Source organism: Corythoichthys intestinalis, chromosome 20 (assembly GCF_030265065.1).
Source record: "Corythoichthys intestinalis isolate RoL2023-P3 chromosome 20, ASM3026506v1, whole genome shotgun sequence".
Classification (NCBI taxonomy): Eukaryota; Metazoa; Chordata; class Actinopteri; order Syngnathiformes; family Syngnathidae; genus Corythoichthys; species Corythoichthys intestinalis.
Genome location: NC_080414.1, coordinates 15,551,554 through 15,574,716, shown reverse-complemented (window position 1 = coordinate 15,574,716; position 23,163 = coordinate 15,551,554). Strand labels below are relative to the sequence as shown.

At 38.7% G+C, this 23,163-nt stretch overlaps 1 protein-coding gene across 2 annotated transcripts; it reads right to left on the bottom strand.

Moving 5' to 3' along the window:
• Positions 1-15,062: 15,062 nt before the first annotated feature.
• myca (MYC proto-oncogene, bHLH transcription factor a) lies at positions 15,063-19,955 on the bottom strand. Of its 2 annotated transcripts, none has more exons than XM_057824491.1 (4): positions 19,816-19,955; positions 18,210-18,963; positions 16,726-17,001; positions 15,063-15,737 (listed from the first exon to the last, which is right to left on the bottom strand). In XM_057824491.1, exons 2-4 carry the CDS (start codon positions 18,925-18,927, stop codon positions 15,379-15,381), a joined length of 1,353 nt encoding a protein of 450 aa, XP_057680474.1. In that variant the 5' UTR covers positions 18,928-18,963; positions 19,816-19,955; the 3' UTR covers positions 15,063-15,378. The 2 variants fall into 2 exon arrangements, with proteins under 2 accessions (XP_057680474.1, XP_057680473.1); XM_057824490.1 differs by lacking the exon at positions 19,816-19,955 and adding an exon at positions 19,074-19,283.
• Positions 19,956-23,163: the final 3,208 nt, after the last annotated feature.

Sequence of the window (23,163 nt, the reverse complement as noted above, 5' to 3'; positions counted from 1 at the left end):
CACATTGATCAGTCAAACTGTGATTTTTTTCCCAAATGTTTTTAAGCAACTTTTTGCATGGAAATTGCCCAAAGATGACTAATTAAAACCATCATGGTGGACTTCCTGTTCAATTTCCAGCAAGGGTTCTTGAGACTTTTTCGTATATCCTTTAATACCAGACAAAGTCACCAAATTTTATGTTGATTGGTCAACCTGTGTCGGGGGCCGAATTTTTTTCTTTCAAACGATTGAAAATTCCCAAAAGGCTTTAAAAAAAAAAAACTAACTTTTGGCCACAAAAATAACAACTGTTTAACAACCCACCATAAACGCATCAGGTGTCCACTCGTAAAATGCGTCATTTTGCTAAGGGATTAGAATTGCCTATTCTTAGCTCAAAATGTCATTTAACTCATTGGCTGCCATTGACGGCGATAGACGTCCAATCCGTTTGAACTGGGGATTTTGGCAGCGCTCCCAGCCCAAATGGATTGGACGTCTATCGCTGTCAATTAAGCGCCAAGCTTTGTTGTAATTATAAGGCAGAGCGGGGGGAGGGGCTGGCCGAAGCGCAGCAGTGCTGACGCTGCCGTCTGCATGGAAAGCGGCGATGTGTGCATTTCAAGTTGGCCGGGGGCCAAAGAGATTAAACAACGCGGCGTTGGAACAGCTGGGTCAACCTCACGCAAAGATTTGGAGTGATGAACTGGACTCTAATTAGTTCTTTGTTTTCATATGCAATGTTAAAGACAAGATTTTGGCGTCATCTTTTTGGAGGAAATTTTGATATTTTCTTAAATCTTGCCGATTTTCATTTGTAGTGTCTTTGGATTTTGTAAGGAACTTCACACATCTTCAATAAATCAAAATAAAATGAAATGAAATACAAAGTGAAACACTAGACTACAATGATTTTATTTTGTTTTTATCAAAAAACAGTTTGTTTTCTTTTGATTTGTGGTATTTTTCTGATAGCAGGACAATTGAGGCTGATATAAATTTACAATGCGTTAAAAAATATATCTACCGTTATTTTCAGACTATAAGCTGCTACTCTTTTCTTTCATTTTGAATCCTGCGGCTTATAGTCCAATGCGGCTTATTTATTTATTTATTTATTTGGGTTAATAGGTAACACTTCATTTGACAGCGGCGTCATAAGACTTTCATAGGACCGTCATAATTATGACATGACACTATCATGGGCATTACCGAATGCGGCAAATTGTGTCACTAACTCCATTTATGTCCATCTCGGATCTATGACATCCATTCAAAAGTGAGATAATTTGCCAGACAACACTAATTGACATCTGTTATAAGCATTCATTAATGCTCATGACAGTGTCATGTCATAATTATCTTGTTTATTGACAGCCTTAAGGTGCCACTATCAAAATAAGTGTTAAAAAAATACCATAACTAGCAATTAATGAAGCAACTGAAACTGTAACTGAAGAAATAAGTAGCACAGAACATGAATTTTGATTGTTACTTACATCTGTAGCGCTGCAATGCATGCTTGGAGGCATGTTAGATTACAACAGTGTTGACAGCAGGTGGCAGGAAAAGTTGTGGAGCAGTGATGGCCAGATGAAGCTTCTTGAAGCATGAAGCTTTGCAGCCAACTGGTTCAAAACTTCATAGTGGTTCATTTCGTTTTATGACAGTCATATGATGCTACAATCAAATGTGTTACCAGTTAATATCTTTTGGTGTAAACATCCCATAATACAACGAGGACAGCTGCGGCTTATAGTCCAGTGCAGCTTATCTATGCACAAATGCCATTTTCGTGCCAAATTTGGCCAGGTGCGCCTTATAGTCCAAAAATTATGGTATATATTTCTTTAAGGCAACACTAGGTAATTTTTAAACCTTAATAAAATATTTTCATAACATTTGTGATCCGACTAGTTGAATCACACCTCTTTTATATCTTGAGGTGGTTTGCATCGCTTTCACCGGCACTAATTAACTTTGAAGAGGGTGGCAGGAACCTACCACCCAAAAATCTATAAATGTCCTGACCGCTTTAAGACATATGTCACTTCCCTCTTTCCCCATTCATTTCGATGCTAACGTGTTTGCGCGAATTCTGCAAAGATGGCAGGGCAACAAAAGAGAGAAAAGGTTTTGTCTAAGGAGGAAAAAAAACACAGGTGAGGTAACCAGGATATACAGAACAAACGTTATCCCAGCTTTCACTTGCTGGCGCGACGCCCCCCACACCCCTGCTCTACAGAAATCGTCAGCTCTGATGAGTTCGGGTGGGGTGGTGGGGTTAGCCACACTAGGCGGCTGCTAACCGTCATATGCTATTGTTTAGCCACAACTGGAACCTTATTGCTATTAATCCTTCACACAGCTGCTGTAAATAGAAATGTTGTTTAATCCATCTGCAGACGACCGGGCATTTTTGATTGATTATTTTACTGTACTACTGTGTGCGCAGTCTTCCTTAAGTCAAAACACTATGGCTTTTGACCACCGGTGTTGCTAAAATCGACCAAAACTGAAAAGCTACAAAGTGTTGCTTCAAATTCTACACTGTAAAAAATTATTTGAAATGTTTTTTTAATGCAGTGTTTTGGCAGGACAAGAACTAAATAGGACAAAAAATAAAATGTACATGTATTATTATTATTAGGGCTGCAACGATTAATCGATTAACTCGAGTATTCGATTGGAACAAAAAAGATTCGAATTAAATTTTGCTGCTTCGAGTATTGGTTTAATTAAAGTGGCGTTGCAATAGTTTATTTTGAAGGTGTTTGCATTTAGGCTGAATCCAGCTGCTCCATGTTAAGACCAACATAAGCCAATTTTTTGTTTGAGCTAATGTTTTTTTTTAATGCATTCGTAATTTAGATTATTGGTATATTCAGCCGTTTTTTTTGGGGGGGGGGGAATATGTGCCTGAACCATTTGTTAAGAGCATTGTAAAAATAAAAAAAGCGTTAGCGTTTTATAGCATTTAAGCTAGTGGACGTTTGTTAAGTAAGTTAGCCATTTTTCTTTTGTTGTACATAGATCTTTATATTTTTTTATACCGTTTAAGGCTCAGCTCAGGTATTTTAAGCTTTCATTTTCCTTATCCGATTACTCGATTATTCAAACTAACTAGTTCATCGATAAATCGACTACTAAAACAATCGATAGCTGCAGCCCTAGTTTCAACAATTTACATCGAAAATAAAGATGATTGACTGAAAATGGTTCAATATTAGATGAAATGTCTTGTTTTCTCATGTATATTTTAGGGCTGTCAAAATTATCACGTTAACGGGCGGTAATTAATTTTTTAAAATTAATCACGTTAAAATATTTGACGCAATTAACGCACATGCCCTGCTCAGATTAAAATGACAGCACAGTGCAATGCCAACTTGTTACTTGTGTTTTTTGGCGTTTTGTCGCCCTCTGCTGGCGCTTGGGTGCGACTGATTTTATGGGCTTCAGCACCCATTAACATTGTGTAATTATTGACATCAACAATGGCGGGCTACTAGTTTATTTTTTGATTGAAAATTTTACAAATGTTATTAAAACGAAAACATTAAGAGGGGTTTTAATACAAAATTTCTATAACTTGTACTAACATTTATCTTTTAAGAACGACAAGTCTTTCTATCCATGGATCGCTTTAACAGAATGTTAATAATGTTAATGCCATCCTGTTGATTTGTTATAATAAACAAATACAGTACTTATGTTCTGTATGTTGAATGTATATATCCATCTTGAGTCTTATCTTTCCATTCCAACAATAATTTACAGAAAAATATGGCATATTTAATAGATGGTTTGAATTGCTATTAATTAAGATTAATTAATTTTTAAGCTGTAATTAACTCGATTAAAAATTTTAATCGTTTGACAGCCCTAGTATATTTATAATTGCTCTCTACTTTAAAAAATTTGTTTTATCCGATTACTCGATTAATCGATAGAATTTTCAGTCGAACACTCGATTACTACAATATTCGATAGCTGTAGCCCTAATTATTCTTTATATATTGATTATTACACCATTCATTTTTTATACCCAAAACATTTTTTTTTGCAAATACCAAAATCTAAACAAAAATTTCCTAGGATGACTGCATTTATCATGTGACTTTTACTTTATACACACACACAAAAAAAAACATTGCTCTAGTCCAATTTCTGTCCTTGTCACTTCGTCATGTTGAATGAGTTTACGATAAGCTGTCAAAGGAAGAAAAAGGAGGCAACACAAGACAAAGCATCAGGTGGTGGGAATACAGCAACGGTGCTAATTAACCAGCTTCCTTGTGTTTTCTTCCCGTTTTTGTATGCTAAAAAGCTTCTCGTTGGGAATAATAGCGAGACCTTGTTACGATTGTAATCGGCCAAAAATGAGACAAGAATGAGCTAACTCCATCCTTAGATGCTTTTAGGAACTCTGGCTTCATTGTCTTGGGATGTTCCGGCAAATTTGATGGATTCTCGCCATCTTTTTTTTTTTGTTCTCGTTCTGCCCGTCGCTGCTGATTTATAGTTGATTAGCTGACGAGGCACGTCCCAACATAGATGTTGGTTATGAAGTCAAAACAACATCCAGCACCAAAAAAGAGCAATTTCTTGAATTTAGTTGGAACCTTCCATTCCATTCAATAAGTTCATTTCATTTCAGTAGCACTTCAAAAACAACCGCAGCTGCAACACACAAATGGAGATATGAAGGTTTTTGCATGCATTACAGGACCGAGAGCAACAAAGACCACCACAAATCCCCCTCAAGAGGCGTCCAAAAAAGTCCCTTCAATTTGAAAGTCATTCAAGTGTAGCCCTTTTCACTTTACTTTTGATTTGGAGAGCGCTTTAACGTCAGACGCGATACAGGAACTCATTGAAAAGGAAATGAATAAATAAATGAAAATAAAAATTTTGAGAAAAATTTCTTTGACAACTATGAGCAAATAAGTACTGAAAAATGTGGGATTTTTTTTTTAATGTAATACACTATAAAATTGACAGCTAAACCAAAATGACTAAATGAATTTATTTATTTATTTGATCAATTTTTCCACAAATCTACATAAAATATAAAAAAACAAACTTTTCCAAAAATTTGTAAATAAACAAAGGACGTTTCCTTGAATTTTGATCAAAAATGATGAAAATTTTACTAAATTCATAATAATTTTTGTACTATCCATCTAAGATTTATATTTCATCAATCTTTTACACTCATTTTAACTCATTGCCTGCCATTGACGGTGATAGACATCCAATTCATTTGAACTGGGAGGGCTGGCAACGAATGAACGGATGCCCTCGCAGTTAAAATGGATTGGAAGCCTACTAGAGACAAACTAATTTAAAAATGAAAAAAGTCACATGTTTGGACATTTATCATTGGCAGCCAATGAGTCAAATGGGATGAATATAAACTAGGGCTGTCACACGATTAAAATTTTTAATCGAGTTAATTACAGCTTAAAAATTAATTAATCGCAATTCATCGCAATTAATCGCAATTCAAAATATCTGTAAAATATGCCATATTTTTCTGTAAATATTTGGATGGATGGATGGATGTTGGAATGGAAAGACAAGATGGATATATACATTCAACATACATGAGGACTGTATTTGTTTATTATAACAATAAATCAACAAGGTGGCATTAACATTATTAACATTCTGTTAAAGCGATCCATGGATAGAAAGACTTGTAGGTCTTAAAAGAAAAATGTTAGGACAAGTTATAGAAATTTTATATTAAAACCCCTCTTAATGTTTTCGTTTTAATAAAATTTCTAAAATTTTCAATCAAAAAATAAACTAGTAGCCCACCATTGTTGATGTCAATAATTACTTACACAATGCTCATGGGTGCTGAAGCCTATAAAATCAGTGCACCCAAGCGCCAGCAGAGGGCGGCAAAACTCCATAAAACACAATTACCAAGTGAGCGTTTCACTGGACTGTCATTTAAATTTGTCTGAGCAGGGCATCTGCGTTAATTGCGTCAAATATTTTAACGTGATTAATTAAAAACATTAATTAACGCCCGTTAACACGATAATTTTGACAGCCCTAATATAAACAAATTTCCAATCTGGATCGAATCTGATGTGACACCTAATCTTCAACAATGTGAAAGTATATGATTCAAGTTTCATAACATTTTGAAGGATTTCAAAATTTTAGATTGAATTGAAACATGTTGACAAAAGGGCAATCTGGATCTAATCTGATGTGACACCAGAATGTCATCTCTGCACACACCAAGTAAATTTGACTCAAATCTGATAAAGACTTCGAAGAAGAAAAAAAAACATCCCCAAACATCAGACGACATTTTCAAAGTTCAATCTAGAAATAGTGCAAAAACTGCAATATGGATAAAAAATAAAGTGAAACTGAAATTAACAACCTCAGAAATAATATTTTGCTGAAATCAGATTAAATGTAGAAAAAAAAAATTATTTAGAGTTGAAAAAGGAACAAATCTGAACTGTTATAAGCCATTTTGCTTTTTGAAATCAAACAGATCAGATCCAGTGAAAAAAAATATAAACGCGTCCTGATTTTACCCGAGTCCAAAAAAGCACACGGTCAGCTGATGACATCACTCATCTGAAGGCCTGATGCCGTTACATAACAAGCGTACCACCGGGCTTGACTTGCGATTAACCGTGACCCGATGACTGATACGACTGACACACACTTGTGTGTCACGTTTCATCAATGACCCAGATTTCTCAGTGGGACCAGAACCACAACCACAGATCCAAATATCAGAAGAAAGCACTCACGAGTAGACGATGATGTCATGCTAAAATAAGAAAAAGGCGACCAAGAGAAGGCTGCGTCATCCATTCCGGCACGTTACATAAGAGCACGGCCAGGAAAATCACACACAAAACATCTGGAAGACATACTTGCTCTACTTTGAAATATTCCCAGAAAAAGGCAAGAAAAGCCAACATCGGACTCATTTTTTGTGCCGAGTCAGATATTGTCCACTGGAAAAATATCAAACCCACAAAAAAAGTCTCATGAACCCATGCTTGAATAGACACGAGAGGTCTGTAAATTTTGTTTGATGGAGACATTTTAGTTTTCCAGGGACTAAACAATAGCTCCTTAAGTTGTTGTTAAAAATAATTCAGCCCCGTATGCTGTTTAAAGGGCAGTTGAAGAGTTTGTTGGATTTCGGTGTAATTTGACGAATATAAACGACTACCGTAATTTTCGCACAATAAGGCGCACCTGACTATAAGCCGCGACCTACCAAGTTTGACACGAAAACGACATTTGTCCATAGATAAGCCGCACTGGACTATAAGCCGCAGCTGTACTGGCTGTATTATGGGAAATCTACACCTAAAGATATTAACCAGTAACACTTTATTTGACAGCGGTATCATACAAATGTCATAAAACCAAATGAGCCACCATTAAGCTTTGAACAAATTGGAAGAAGCTTCATTTGGCCATCACTACTCCCTTGGGGGAGACAGTCAACTTCTGCTGCCACCTGTTGTCAACACCATTGTTGTCCAACATGCCTCCTAGCATGCATAGCAGCACTACAGATGTAAATAACAATCAAAATTAATGTTCTGTGCTAATGATTTATTCTGTTACTGTTCCAGTTGTTTCGTTAATTGCTAGTAATGGTATTTGGTAACACTTTATTTGAAAGTGGCGCCATAAAACTATCATAATTATGACATGACACAACCATGAGCATTAATGAATGCTTATGGCAGATGTCATTTTGTGTAATCCGGCAAATTATCTCGCTTTTGAAGGGATGTAAAACATCCAAGCTGGACATAAATGGAGTTAGTGACATAATTTGCCGGATGACACTTAATGACATCTGTCATAAGCATTCAGTAATGCCCATGATAGTGTCATGCAACATTAATGACGGTCTTATGACGGCGTTGTCAAATAAAGTGTTACCTATTAACCCAAATAAATCAACAAATAAGACGCACTGGACCATAAGAAAAAGTAGAGGCTTATAGTCCATAAATTACGGTATACCCTCAAAAAAAGTCTCGAGGACCAATACCTTGAAATTAGTGCTGCAACTATTAATTGATTAATTCGAGTAATTCGATTAGAAAAAAGCTTCGAATCAAATTTTGATGCTTTGAGTATTCATTTAATTAAAGTGGCATTATAATGGTTAATTTTTAAATTGTTTGCATTTATTTTTTATTGATTTGGCAGGGAATATGACATAAATCATTTAACATGGCTGAATCCAGCCTCTCCCTGTTAAGACCAACATAAGATAAGTTTTTGTTTGAGCTAATATGATTTCTAGTTTATAGATTTGTTAAGCTGTTTTTTGTGGCAATACAATTCGGTGAGAGCATTGTTAAAAACACTAGCATTTTATAGCATATAAAGTAGCAGACTTTTGAAATGCAAGTTAGCCAATTGTTCTTTTGCTATACTTAGATCCTCATTTATTAGTAGGTAACATTTTATTTGACAGTGGCGTCATAAGACTGTCATAAGACCATCATATTTAGGAGATGACATTATTTTGGGCATTACTGAATGCTTATGACAAATGTCATGAAGTGTCATCCAGCAAATTATGTCACAAACTCATTAATGTCCATTCAAAAGTGAGATAATTTGCCGGATGACACTAAATGACATCTGTTATAAGCATTCATTAATGCTCATGACAGTGTCATGTTATAATTATGATGGTCTTACGACAGTCTTATGGCGCCAGGTTCATATAACGTGTTACCAAATACCATAACTAGATATTAATGAAACAACTTGAACAGTAACTGAAGAAATAATTGGCACAGAACATGAATTTTGAATGTTATTTACATCTGTAGCGCTGCAATGCATGCTAGGAGGCTTGTTGGACAACAACAGTGTTGACAGCAGGTGGCAGCAGAGGTTGAATGTCTTCCCCAAGGCCAAATGAAGCTTTTTGAAGCAATAAAACTTTGTAGCCAATTGGTTCAAAGCTTTATGATGGTTCATTTCGTCTTATGATAGTCGTATGATGCCGCTGTCAAATAAAGCGTTACCGGTGTTCGGCCATTCCTTACTACGCAGCGAAACGTCCTACACAATGCTCAGTTCGCTTGCACATGCATCCACACGCATGCGCACATCGGTTAGAAGCGGCGAGTACTCACTATTTTTGTTTTTATGTTGTTATTTAGAACCTTTTCACTGCCTCAAAGATACTTTTAGCATGTATTACCCTGTCATACTCTTAACCATTGTGTTTTTTTGTGTTAGCCTTGAGGCAGTTGACCACATTAGTCACGTAGCGTATTTAAACCGTCCTTATTTGATATAAGTACATTTAAGTATTTTCTGCAGGCATTTTTTTAGTACGTTATTCCTGTATGCATCCAAACAAAACTAGTTTAGAGCACACGGTAGTACTTTGGGTGTCAAATTCGACTAATGTTGGACGTTTCGCTGGTGTAGGAGATTTTGGCAGCACACCGGTTAATATCTTTTGGTGTAAGTATACCATAATCCAGTGAGGACAGCTACGGTTTATAGTCCAGTGCGGCTTATCTATGAACAAATGTCGTTTTCATCTTAAATTTGGCGTTTAGTCAGGTGCGCCCTATAGTCGGAAAATGAAATTTGGTAGACATGTGTTTCATGGGTAAACATAAAAGTCTCAAGAACCAATGCCCGGAAATACATAGGAAGTCCGCCATTTGGGTTTGGAGCAGGGGTCGCATTAACCGAATATTTTCCATCGTTGACCGGTTTTTTAAAACGGTGACGGAAAAAACTGAAGTCCATTCGTCATTTTGACAGGTTGCAATTCACACCCCAGACCACAGGGTGGCGAGTGAGCATATTAATTAGCTATTGTCTCTCTTGATGCATGACATCGTTGGCCTTACTCGGAAAAATGTCAAGGCAACTGAGTGTTTGCCTGGCACGGCCAGACTGTTCTCCCTGTATTTTTCAAACACTGAGAGAAAAGTCTGGGACACAGCCTCTCGAGTAGGTAAAAAATCAATCGACAAATCAGATTTGTTTATTTGCGTGGCGTGTTCTTCACGAGCAATGTCACTCTTGCGCACCGAAAGTCGTCTCTACAACAACACGGATGGCGAACGAGAGAGCCGAGAATATGCTCCAATCCGCGGTAAATTCAGTTTTAAATGAGCTAAAACACATCGATACGAGACATTCGACAGTCTGTCTCGCGCTAGCCATGTTGAATAAACTCCGTTCTCCTCGTATGTTTACTTCCGCGCGCAAGTCCCTCGTCCTGCCCTCGTCGCTTTGCTAACGGCACGTCTGCCCGTCGCTGATTGGTGCACTCCGCTGTCTGTTTGCCTCTTGTTAAGCTTGTTCGGACAGAATATTAATTAAAAATGAATGAAAACTAAATACTATTGAATATGTCATTATTATCATTTTAAAAATGTAAGTGACGGGTAAAAATGGATTATGACCGGATTTTTATGACACTGTCAGTCAAAATGACAGACAGACCTCTGGTTTGGAGCAACACTTATAGGTAGAGATGTCCCGATCGATCGGGGGTCCGATCACGTCATTTTCAAAGTGTCGGAATCGGCAAAAAAATATCGGCCATGCCTTTTTTAAATATATATATATATATATATGTTTTTTTTTTTTTTTTTAATTAAATCGTTTTCTAATTGTATTAAACGTTACAGACATAATATGTTACACTCATTCAGAGTCTTTAGTTTAGGCTTAAGGTAGGGTTATCAAATTTATCCCGATAACGGCGGTAATTAATTTTTAAAAAATGTATCACGTTAAATATTTAATGCAATTAATGCATGCGTTGCATGACCCACTCACGCATTGTCGAGCTCAATCTGTAATGGCGCGGTTTTACCCATATAGAGAGATAAAAGGCAGCATAAAAAGAGTAGAGTGAATTTTGGCAGCCTTTGGAACCTTTTTTTAATTGGCTAAAGCCTTACAATTCCTCTCCCTACGACTAGAAATATCATGGCAAGCAATGTGGGGAAGGAAGGTAGCAACTGATCTTAATTCCCAACGCTGAGAAGATATATCAATTGGTAGCACTACGCACAGTCATGGTTCAACTTCCCATCATGTATTTGGGTTGAATGGCTGCAGTATCATTTACTGAAAGCTCAACAAATACACTAGATGGCAATATTTAGTCACAATATACAAAGTCACAAGTCTTTCTACCCGTGGATCCCTCTCACAGAAAGAATGGTAATAATGTAAATGCCATCTTGAGGATTTATTGTCATCATAAGCAAATACAGTACTTATGTACTGTATGTTGAATGTATATATTCGTCCGTGTTTCATTCATTTTTTTCTTAATGCATTGCCAAAATGTATATGATCGGGAAAAATTATCGGGAATGACTGGAATTGAATCGGGAGCAAAAAAAAGCAATCGGATCGGAAAATATCGGGATCGGCAGATACTTAAACTAAAACGATCGGATTGGGAGCAAAAAAACGTGATCGGAACAACCCTACTTATAGGATCTTCAGGTAAGGAACAATACCTCCCCAATTGATTTGTAAAAATGCAGCCCCCGAAACCACTTTAACGTAAGAACATGAAATTTGGTAGACATGTCTAGCATGGGTATACCCACAAAAATGTCTCAACAACTAATACCCCAAAGGACACTGAAGTCCTAAATTTCAGTTTGAAGTGGCTACTCTCTGCTCATTATAGCTTTAATATGGTTAATATCACCCACTCTAACTAAAAAGGGGCTTTTATGCTCAAATGACATAATTTTTGTGGTCATTAAGTGAACCCAACATTGACAGGACAAAACCACAACACGATAGGCTCGAAAGTAATGACAGTCGTATAAACAACACAACAAAAGCAAAACAATAAATCCTCCTTTGTTCTATTTGTATGTTGTGCAACTTTCCATCATTATGAACCAAATGTTCTTTTTTTCGAGAAAAAAAAAATCATATTATGTTTATTATGTTACAACGTGTGACAGCAAAACAGCCCAGAACTACTTTTAATACAAAATTTAGAACTCACACAGAAACGTTTAAAAACACAAAAACATTACAAAAACACGACTAGGATTAACTTTAACAGCACCCCACGTGACAAAAACACAAAACAACACGTCTTTTAAACGTCAAATTAGGACGTCTATAATAAAATACAACTTTAAATCAACACTTACCGTCGCTTTGTCTTGAAGGCACACCGATGAAAAAGTTGTTAAGTCCATTTTTTTGCTTGTTTAGCACAGAAAATTGATCACGACGTGACTTCCACGTGCGCTCGTGCATGAGTCCACGCAGCAGTGCACGCTTGGAGGGGGCGGGGCGCACATGATGATGTCATTGTCACGTGCACAATTAGCACAAACTAGCTTCAAAACACTACGTTTTATTTTATTTATTTATTTTTTTTAAACAAACTTTCATTCATTCATTCATTTTCCATGCCGCTTTTCCTCACTTTATTAACAATAAATACATATATACAAACATAGGGCGAGACAATTCACATATAAACAACAATTTACAACAACAACAAAATAAATAAATACAAGGGTCGGGGTTAGCACCTGCACTGGATACTTTGATGATGGTAATAAATAATGCTTTAACGCCAAAAAAAAAAAAAGTTTTAAATATAGAAAATATGGGTTTAATATTTAATACAGAGCTGTAATTTTATGATATTTGATGTTATGTTTTTTTAACCGTCGTCAACGATGACTATAACGATAATATTTCGTCGACGAACAATTTTTTTCATGACGATGACGAGACGATAACGAGCTAAAAAGGCATCTTGGGAGACTAAAACATAATGACAATAATGCCAATTTTCGTCTGACGAGACGAGAATGAGACGAAAATGTGCCATAGTTTTCGTCACATGTTCACAATGTGTGACATGTTATGAGTCGTTAGCCTGCCTGGTTGTGTCACTCATGTGACGTGCTGCGACCTCCCAACTCAGCCACTAGTCTAGTGTCTTCTCCAGTCTCCCCATTGCTTGTTTTAAGACACACACGGTAAGATTTGTCTTCTTATCTCTGCAATAGAGAATATGCAATGTTGTTTTACCCAAGTAAGTTCCGTGCTAATTGCTAAATGTAACTCGTAGCGTTAGCATAGCAGTCACGTTCAAATTACCATTAGGCTATTGCTAATGGCGAGCATCCTCAGAACTCTAGGACAGCTTTTTTACATACAGTTCGTGGCGTCCAGGCGAGTATAGACCCTACCCACGTGATGTCACAACTCCGCTCTCCTGACTGGTGCCGCCCACTTGTCCGTCAACACATCGTGTTGACCTGTTACGGCTACGTACATTCCTCCTATTTACGGCATGTTTTTCTGCTCGTTAACATTAATAATCAAAATGGTGAAGGCGTGTGTGGCGGTCGGTTGCAAAAACAGAGAAGATAGACGGAGAGACTTGAAGTTCTACCGGATTCCGAGAGACACGGAGAGGAGAGAGCGAGATGGGCTGCTGCAATTCGACGAGAAAACTGGGCTCCAAACGATTACCACAGATTATGTAGTAGTCATTTTATATCTGGTAAGATGCATTTAATATATATTTAGAGGGTTTTGGGCTGACAACCACCATTAAGATCATTGCTAGGCTAATCGCCGACAACATACACGTATGTATGTAGTGAGAGTGCTACCGCTAATCCATATAAACATTAAAAGCCCTAGCTCCATTGACAAATGACATGAAATACATTAGACTTGACAGTGGATGTTAGCAAGAACAAAAGATTTTGAATTGAAAATTTTGTAACTCACCTTCCGAGCACAAGATTCCTGCCGAATTTTCGTGTACGAGGACCTGTTTCACCCAACCAGCAACGTAGCATTTATAAGCCTCCAAGCTCTTAAAGTTTTTCAAACTTTCGTGAGAATAGGCTGATTTTGTGTGGACAAGATAGTTGTAAATATCAGGGTCAGGCAGAGACGGCGAAGGCAGACGGTCAAAAATCATCGATTTAGGCGTCAAATATGGATTTGGCGACTGTATAGAACGAAGCTTTTCCACATAACGCTTTTTATGCAACACATCCAGTGAGTTTACGGCATCAGAAAGCACCGGGTCTTCCATGAAATGCATTTTAAATTCCTCGATCAATTGAAACCAATGCTAATACAGAGACAAAATGACGGACAAGTGGGCGGAACCATACAGCGAGCACGTGATTTTGTGACGTCGGTGGGTAGGGTATATAGCTAATTGAAAATAATGTAGCCTACTGTTTTCCGGCTGAGTGTGTACTATCACGTGATAAGATTTGTAGATGCTACATAATGTGCTCGTCTGTCAATGTTCACTGGAAACCTTATGTTACTTATTTTTGGAGTGAAACTTTTGAATTTTACAGACGAAAATATTGAGTTAACATCGACTAAAACTAAACGAAATTAGTCTGAGTTTTGGTAAAAAAAAAAACTAGAAGACACATTTTGAAATGACTAAAATATGACTAAAACTAATAAATATTATCGTCCAAAAGACGAAAACTAAGACGAAAATTAAAATGGCTGCCAAAAACAGCACTGTTTTTAACTGCTTTGCTATCTACTTTTGTGTGCTTTTTTCATTGGATGCTTGTCGGTTGCCAACAACCCCAGTGCCAAATCTGCCCGGCAACAAATGATTAATTGATGAACTGTGGCTGATTTTCAGTTTCAATGATGATTTAAAAATAACACAAATGTGTTTAATTGGCCAAAAATGCTCTTGGTTAGGTCTGCCTAGCAACAAGTGATTATACACATACCAGGAAAAATAAGCTTATATAAAACATTACAAATTGACTGCCATTGACAGCATTAGATGTTCATATTGTTTGAACTCTGGCAGTGAATTACAGTACCATGTTCCAATGCCATTGACAGCAATAGATGTCCAATCTACTCAAAGTGGGAGGGGCTGAATCATTGCCAGCCCCCACCAGTTCAAATAAACTGGACTTCTATCACCAGCAATGGTAGACAGTAAAGTAAGTAAAGTCATAAAAAACAGGCAGGAATCAGAAGAAACGTTTTTATATTTCAAAAAAGGGATCTATGAACAGAATGAAAAAACAAACATTGGGTCTGAACATCCAGACAATTGAGCTCCAAAAATACATTTTCTTAGGAAATAATAATTATATACAAAAACATAAAAATGTATATTTTAATTTGGGCCCCAACTGTGAAACTGCGGGACCCCGATTTTTCTTCCATTTTCTTAATAAAAATAAACTTTAAATATTTTAACCCACCCATAATAACTTGAATTGAGGCAGTTTTAACATTGAAATCCAACATGATTCCAAACATTTTTCCCCTCATGCAAACTGTACAAAAAAAACAACAACCGAAGAAACATGGCGAGTTTTAAGCGCGCTGCTCATGCAGCGTTGAGAGTTTGTGCTTGAGGAGCTGCGCCCGCCGCCTGAGCTGCTCCTTGAGCGACAGCAGACGGCGCTCGTCGGCCTGCATTTCCCGGATGCACTCGGCCGCCTTCTTCAGGATGACCACTTTGGCTGCCTTCTCGTTGTTGGCCACCTCGGGGATCTCGTCACGCAGCGCGAAAAAGCTGAGCTTGAGCTCGTTCCGCCGCTGGCGTTCCAGCACGTTGTGAGTCCGACGCTTGTCGTGGTCCTCAGAGTCTGACGGGTTGGAGCGCGGGCTGGCGCACTTGCGGTTGCTGCTGATCTGCTTCAGCACGCGGCTCTGGCTCACGCCTCCTGCAGCTGGATAACAGAGGAGGACAAATGGTGTGAACTTCAATGTGTAGAAGGTAATAAAGAGAGTGAAAGTAAGATGGGCAATGAGAAAGGAGGAATAAAAGGATGCAAATAGAAGGTTAGAAATGGAGTAAAATTGGAAGAATGATGGAAATGAAAAATAGAAAAGAATGGGAATAAATGGACAAAAATTGAGAGATTGCTTTCTACCTTTTCATTTCCAATCTTAGGAAATTGCCGAAATTCAGGACAGGTTTAATAGAAAATGGATGGGTAGGAATGGGAGTAAATGGACTGCAAAGGTAAGCAATTGCAACAAATGGGTGGAAATTGAAAGGTAGACATGGAAAGGAAGAAAATGATGTACATTGGTGGATGGACAAATGAAAAGGTAAAGATGGAAAGGTAGAAATGGTAGAAAATGGGCGAATATTGTTAGATTGACTGAAATGGAAAGGTAGAGATAAAAGGGCACACATTGAAAAAGATGCATAGAAATTAGTGGATGGGTGAAACCAAAAGTTAGATGGAAACTGATGGAAATGAAGAGGTAGAGGTGAAAGGGTAGAACTGGTAGAAAGTATTGGAATTAGTGGATGGACAGAAATGGAAAAGTAGAAACAAAGTGGTAGAAAAAAGATTGAAATTGGTGGATGGACAGAAATAGAAGTCAATCAACAAATGAGTGGAAAATGGATAGAGTACTCAGATAGTGAACTTTGGAAACTTTCCATGTTAAGTACGTAAGGCTCTTATATTTAACTGTAAACATTTTGTTTAAGCAGCTTATCACTGTAAAACATAGCTTTCATAAACCAACTCAAAACATGAAAATATTTCCTTCACTCATGATTATGTTGAAATTTGACGACATTAGCATTCCTATTCACTCATTGGCTACCACTGACAGTTCAAATGGGTTGGCAGTCTATCGCCTTCGCGGTTAACCTTCTCGCCATGAAAGGTTTCCAACTCGGGCACTTTTGAGGCATACCTCCGTTGTCCATCTTGAGGCGCTTGAGAAGCGGCTGTCGCTCATGCCGAGCGGGCGGGTGGGCAGCGGCGTAGTTGTGCTGGTGGGTGGTGACGTGACAACGTTTGAGCACCAGGGGGCCGGCGGGATGGCGAGTGTCCGTCGAGACGCACGAGTCGGGGCGTTTAGCCGACTGTCGCTTCTCCACTGTCACTACATCGATCTCCTCTTCGTCCTCCGCCTCTTCCTCATCCTCATCTTCATCACCCACAGCTTCCTCATCGTCGTCGTCTTCCTCTGCAACCGTGATAAAAAGATGAAAACATTACACTTTGAAGTCAAAAGAGTCTTTGAACAAGGCAATAAACTGCCGCAACGACACTCCAGGATGTCAATAAATACTAATTTAAAACACAATGGGACAATGCTTTTTTTTTTTAATCCCAAAACTATTCTAGAAAAAAAAAAAAAAATGTGTACTTCTAGGAATATATTTACCCCAAAATACACTAATAAAACATTAACATGAATTCAGATAAATACTTTGAAAAAATTATGAAATAAGTTTCTAAGAACTTTTGGAGTATTGAGTTTCGCTAGTACCCACTGACAAGGTGCTACTACTACTTGAGAGGAACCAAAAACAAGTATCAGTTAAATTCCATTTGGCTACCTCAGTGTTAAAGGGTTCATATGTGAAACATTCCCAATGTACATTCAGGAATACACCTGCTGTGCAGTGCTATTACATTGTGCATACATCCAAGAATATTTGGGGCGGGGTCTGTAGCACCAGCTATCCAATGACATATCATTAATAGCTCCTGGAAGAACAAGTACGTACTAAGAACGACATTAAAATAAAATTCTTGAAACTTGAGATGCAAATGTGCCCTGCAATGTCGCCCCAACTCGGTATTTCACCATGTTGCAATCTTGTGGAAATGTATCAAGCATGTACATTCATGTTGGCATTCACTTTATTGTGGCAGAATTGCATGGGAACAGATGACCAGTTAGATCAAATTAACCCCTTCAGATCTGCATGTTTTTCTGCTGGCTGGGCAAAAAAAATTAAAATGAAAAATATGCACTGATTTTTACTCCACTCAAACATCAGAACAAAGTACAATTTTTTGGGTCGGGGATATTTCATGCTTTTATTGGTTATTTTTAATGTTTTATTAATGAGAAATGAGTACTTCACGCTATCTTTTTTTGAAGTTGCGTTTGATCAGCCATTTTCAAAGAGCCAAAAATAGCAAAGCGTGCCAAACCTCATGATTTGATTTTGATAGGTAAAGATCTAATCATCTCTGAGAAGTGGCAATAGCAACTAAATTCAGTGTATTTATTGATTTAGAGACACAAACGCATCATGTCTTTCAGCACTATGCTTAGGTCTGAAGGGGTTAAGTCAAAAAACCTCAGGCCACCCAACAGAAATTGGCCCACGCCCCTCAGGCTGGAAACCCATTCATAAAAAATCGTCATGGTTTGCCTACCTGAGTCACTGCAACTGCTGCTCCCACTGTTGGGCGGCGTGTCCAGTCTCAAGTCTTGACAGGGGGGCTCGCCCTGCTTGGGGGTCTCAGCCACCGGGTAGGGGAAGACAACCGAGGGGTCGATGCACTCGGACGCCGACGTGTTGAGGTCCTGCAGGTAGCTGCTGTTCAGCCTCCAGGCGGTCCCACCGGGAGGCTCCGCCGAGCCGGCGTCAGAAGTGACTAAAGCCGGGGAAGCGTGCGCCGAGGGGGCGGCGGTCGCGGGGCTGGCCGCGCCGGCAGAGGAGGCGGTGGACTCCCTCCGGGCAGCGTGCAGCGAGGCGAGCTGCTCGGACACCACCTTCTTGAGCTTAGCCGCGGCCGAAAAGCCGCTCCACATGCAGTCCTGAATGATGATTGACTTGAGGAAGTTCTGAGAGTAGTCGGCGTCGCAGATGATGCTCTGGTTGACTGCGTCGTCGCCGAGGAACTCGCTCACCATCTCCAACTGGTCGGCGGTGGATGGGTAGGGCAAGCCCGAGAGTGACGGCCGCCGGCTGGGCGACAGCGGCGGCGTGGGAAGAAGCTCGAACTTCTTCCAAATGTCCTCGCTGGGCGCCGGGGGCTGCGGCTGCTGCGGATAGAAATCCTCCTCCGAGTGGTCGTAGTAAAAGTACGGCTGGAGGGAGTCGTAATCGTAGTCGTAGTTCCTGCTCACTAGAGCGGAGCTGAGCGGCATGGTGGCGGGGTGATGGACTCTCCTTACTGGGGGAAACTACGCGGTGGACAACATGGACGTTAATTCAACTAGAAATCACAATAAAACAAAAACAAAAAAAACGCGCAGGCTAGCAGCAGGTGTCTTGCTTAAACTTTCAATCTTACCTAATCTCTAAAATAGTCCGAAAAAATGGTGAAAATTAATCCTGTGGACCCCTCCGTGGACATTAAATCCGTGTGGCCGGATAAGGACGCATGTGTAGCGGCAGCGTAACAGCGAACCAGCCTGCCGTACGCAGCCGCGGATGGTTCCACGAGCATCAGACTTTGAGAATCGCAGCTGAGTCCGCAGGGCGGATGATTATAAACGGCCGCTTCACTACCGCCTTCACGCACCGCCTCCTCCGCGGAGGATTATAAATGCCGCTTCACTACCGCCTTCCCGCACCCCCTCCTCCGCCTGGCCAGCTCACCTTTTCCCTCCGCAAAAAAAAACCTTACCTTGAAATCAACAATTTGATATTAAACACACCCAAACACACGTTCTACTCAATTTAAAACGTAAAAGTCCAATTTTTGTAACATATTTCGGGGTACTACGTAACGTAGTAATGCGTCAAGTACTAACAGGAAGAAGTAGGCGTGGTCATAGTAGAGTAGTGGCTCCATTGACTGAAGGCATGCAAGTAATATTAATGTACTTTGAACTGAAAAGTGATAGAATTTGACTCATTTTACAGCCACACTCGAAAATAATAACAAAATATCATTTTATTAAACAACACAACATCGTTTTGACACGAGCATAAAACACACGGCGTTCTTTTAAACAACAATTACAGACTAACAGGTGCACAACGCACATAAAATGAACAAAATGCGCAATATGCACAAATGAAAGCATTACCTTGTAAAACACGTCGATATCTTGCTCCACGACGGCTGATTGACACTAATTTACCACAGGGAGGAAACAATTAAAGCAAATCGGGCATGCAAAGTGTCGCAGTTTTAGGAGGCGGGCAAGTTGATTGTTATCCCTCAAATCCGCAACATGAAGAAGATTGGGCATGCTTGGAGCGTCCCCTGAAGGCACCCGGGTGGTACTGCAAGGATGTGAGGAATATTACCTACAGTATTTCCTGACTGTACACTTACTTCTACAGAATTATTATTTTGAGTGTGGCAAAAGAAGTTTTAATTTGATTTTTTCATACCTTTTTTTTTTTTTTTTTTTAACAATCAAATTTATGAAATACTGCTTAATCAGTTGAAGTCAAGCAGCAAAAACAATTACAAAATACGTAGCAAGACAAATTGAAATCACCAAGTACACCATACATTGCTGGCCAATAATATTGGCACCCCTGCAATTCTGTCAGATAATGCTCAATTTCTCCCAGAAAATATTTGGAATTACAAATGATTTGGTAGTAATATCTTCTTTTATTTTGCTTGCAATGAAAAAACACAAAAGAGATTGAAAAACTAAATTAAATCATGATCATTTTACACAAAATTTTTAAAATGGGCCGGACAAAAGTACTGGCACCCACAGCCTAATACCTTGTAGCACGACCTTTAGACGAAATAACTGGGAACAACCGCTTCCGGTATCCATCAATGAGTTTCTTACAATGCTCTGCTGGAATTTTAAACAATTTTTCTTTGGCCAACTGCTCCAGGTTTCCGAGATTTGAAGGGTACCTTCTCCAAACTGCGATTTTCAGATCTCTCCACAGGTGTTCTATGGTATTCAGGACTGGACTCATTGCTGGCCACTTTAGAAGTCTCCAGTGCTTTTTCACAAACCATTTTCTAGTGCTTTTTTAAGTGTATTCTGAGGGAGACCCAGCTTTCTCACACTGGGCCCTACATTATGCTGCAAATTTCTAGGTAGTCTTCAGACTCATAATGCCATGCACACGGTTGAGCAGTCCAGTGCCAGAGGCAGCAAAGCAACCCAAAACATCAGGGAACCTCCGCCATATTTGACTGTGAGAACCGAGTTCTTTTCTTTGAAGGTCTCGTTTTTTTCCTGTACACTATGTTGATGCCATTTCCCAAAAAGCTCTACTATTGTCTCATCTGACCAGAGAACATTTTTCCAAAACGTTTTTGGCTTTCTCAGAAAGGTTTTGGCAAACTCCAGCCTGGCTTTTTTATGTCTCTGAGTCTGAAGTGGTGTCTTCCTGGGTATTGTACCATAGAGTCCCTTTTCATTCAGATGCCGACGGATAGTACGGGTTCACACTGTTGTACCCTCGGACTACAGTACAGCTTGAACTTGTCTGGATGTTAGTCGAGGTTCTTTATCCACCATCCGCACAATCTTTCGTTGAAATCTCTCGTCAATTTTTCTTTTCCGTCCACATCCAGGGAGGTTAGCTAAAAATTCCAAGGGCTTTACACTTATTGATGACGTTGCGCACGGTAGACTCAGGTCTTTGGAGATGGTCTTGTAGCCTTGAGATTTGCTTCTCAAGTCAAGTTCTTTGGTCTTCTTTCTTTTCTCCATGCTCAATGTGGTACACACAAGGACACAGGACAGAGGTTGAGTCAACATGAATCCATTTTAACTGGCTACAAGTGAGATTTTATTATTGCCACTACCTTTATATGTGCCACAGGTAAGTAACAGGTGCTGTAGCTGAAGCATCACATGATTTTTCCAAGGGTGCCAATACTTTTGACCGGCCCATTTTGGGAGTTTTGTGTAAAATGATAATGATTTAATTTATTTTTCCATTCTCTTTTGTGTTTTTTCATTGCAAGCGAAGTAAATGAAGATATTACTACCAAAGTATTTGTAATTGCAATCATTTTCTGGGAGAAATTGAGCATTTTCTGACAGAATTGCAGGGGTGCCAATACTTTTGGCCAGCACAGTATGATAATTTAGTCATATGTAGGATTTGTTGCCATTGAAATTCAATAAAACCTAGTCATTTCCTTACATTTGGGTGATATGGGTTCATATTTTTCACAATCATATCCTATTGTTTTAAGATATTTTGTAAACGTATTTTGGATAACTATAATTAAAATAATACTTTACAGTTGTATCAATTGTATCAGTTGTAAGGAGTTAATCGGAAAATAATGTGTAGTTTTTAATACACATTTGGTGATTTTAAGAATAATTTATGCCCTAAATCAACATTTTTAGACTTAAAATAGTGCCAAAGGTGTTTTTTTTATATTAGCAGTTTAAAATCTTATAATTTTTTTCTAAATGTGTTGACATTTTTAAGCATTTGTTTTCGTATTTCTTTAGTTTTTTGGACACAAGGACACCTATTTTTAATAAATTAATTTTAAAAAGTATTAATAGTCATGTTATTTCTTTTATTTAAAAAAATATAAGTAATACAGTATTAACAAGCTTCTTTGTGTACTTTTTTTTAAACCAGAAATGCAATGGCACATTTTAAAGTTGTTTCTTAATTTAGTACATTAACCTAAATTAATTGACTTTTTCCCACTAGAACGATGACTTTAAAAAAATTAAACATCACTCGATGTATACAGTACAGTATTATTCAAACGTCAAATGTCCTCTGCCAGTGTCAAACCAAATAAAACTCAGTGTTACCAGGCAGATTACACACTCCACTCAAGTTTATTGGCTGAAGCAGTGATTCTCAAAATGTGGTATACGAGTACCCCCACAAAACTAATAATGTACAAGAAGACGCCGATAATGAAGGAGCTGCCACTCTGCAAGGACATGACTCAGCACGACATCTTGGAAAAAGCGGATAGATAATCAATAGATGTTTCGCTGACTTGCACAGCGCGACCAATCATCGATGAGCGGGAGACTGGTCCCAGGCTAATTGTGTCATTAAATATTGACGCCACGTTTACAGTTGAAGAATAAGCTTACATTGATCAACCAAGGGTGGTTTTCTATGGCTGTGCTGTTTTTCTAAATAACCTCACCCTCTAAAATTCGGTTTTATTTCTACCGGTGTTCAGAACACCGGTAAGGTGTTTTTAGGAAAATCTACTCAACAGTTTTGTTCTTTTTCTATTTTGTCGGTTAACACAGTTGAAACTTATACATTTCCAACTAAACAGATGCCACGTCCGCTTTAGTGACAACTTGTTTTGTGGTATAGATAGTCACCAATTCTTTGAGGGATGAGAACAGGATATTCGAGGTGAGGCAGTTAATGTACGCACCTGGGATGGCGTCTAATAGAGGCCACGAGGGGTTGAGTGTTGTTTTTTGGGAGGAGATGGCATTTCC

What these genes read in the sequence shown, in the direction of transcription:
- myca (XM_057824491.1), bottom strand. Translation starts at nt 18,927, where the DNA reads ATGCCGCTCAGCTCCGCTCTAGTGAGCAGGAACTACGACTACGATTAC. An exon ending in CAGCAGTTGCAGTGACTCAG is followed by an intron (nt 17,002 to 18,209) that starts GTAGGCAAACCA and finishes TCACGGTTGCAG; the next exon opens with AGGAAGACGACGACGATGAG. An exon ending in CCTCAAGATGGACAACGGAG is followed by an intron (nt 15,738 to 16,725) that starts GTATGCCTCAAA and finishes TCTGTTATCCAG; the next exon opens with CTGCAGGAGGCGTGAGCCAG.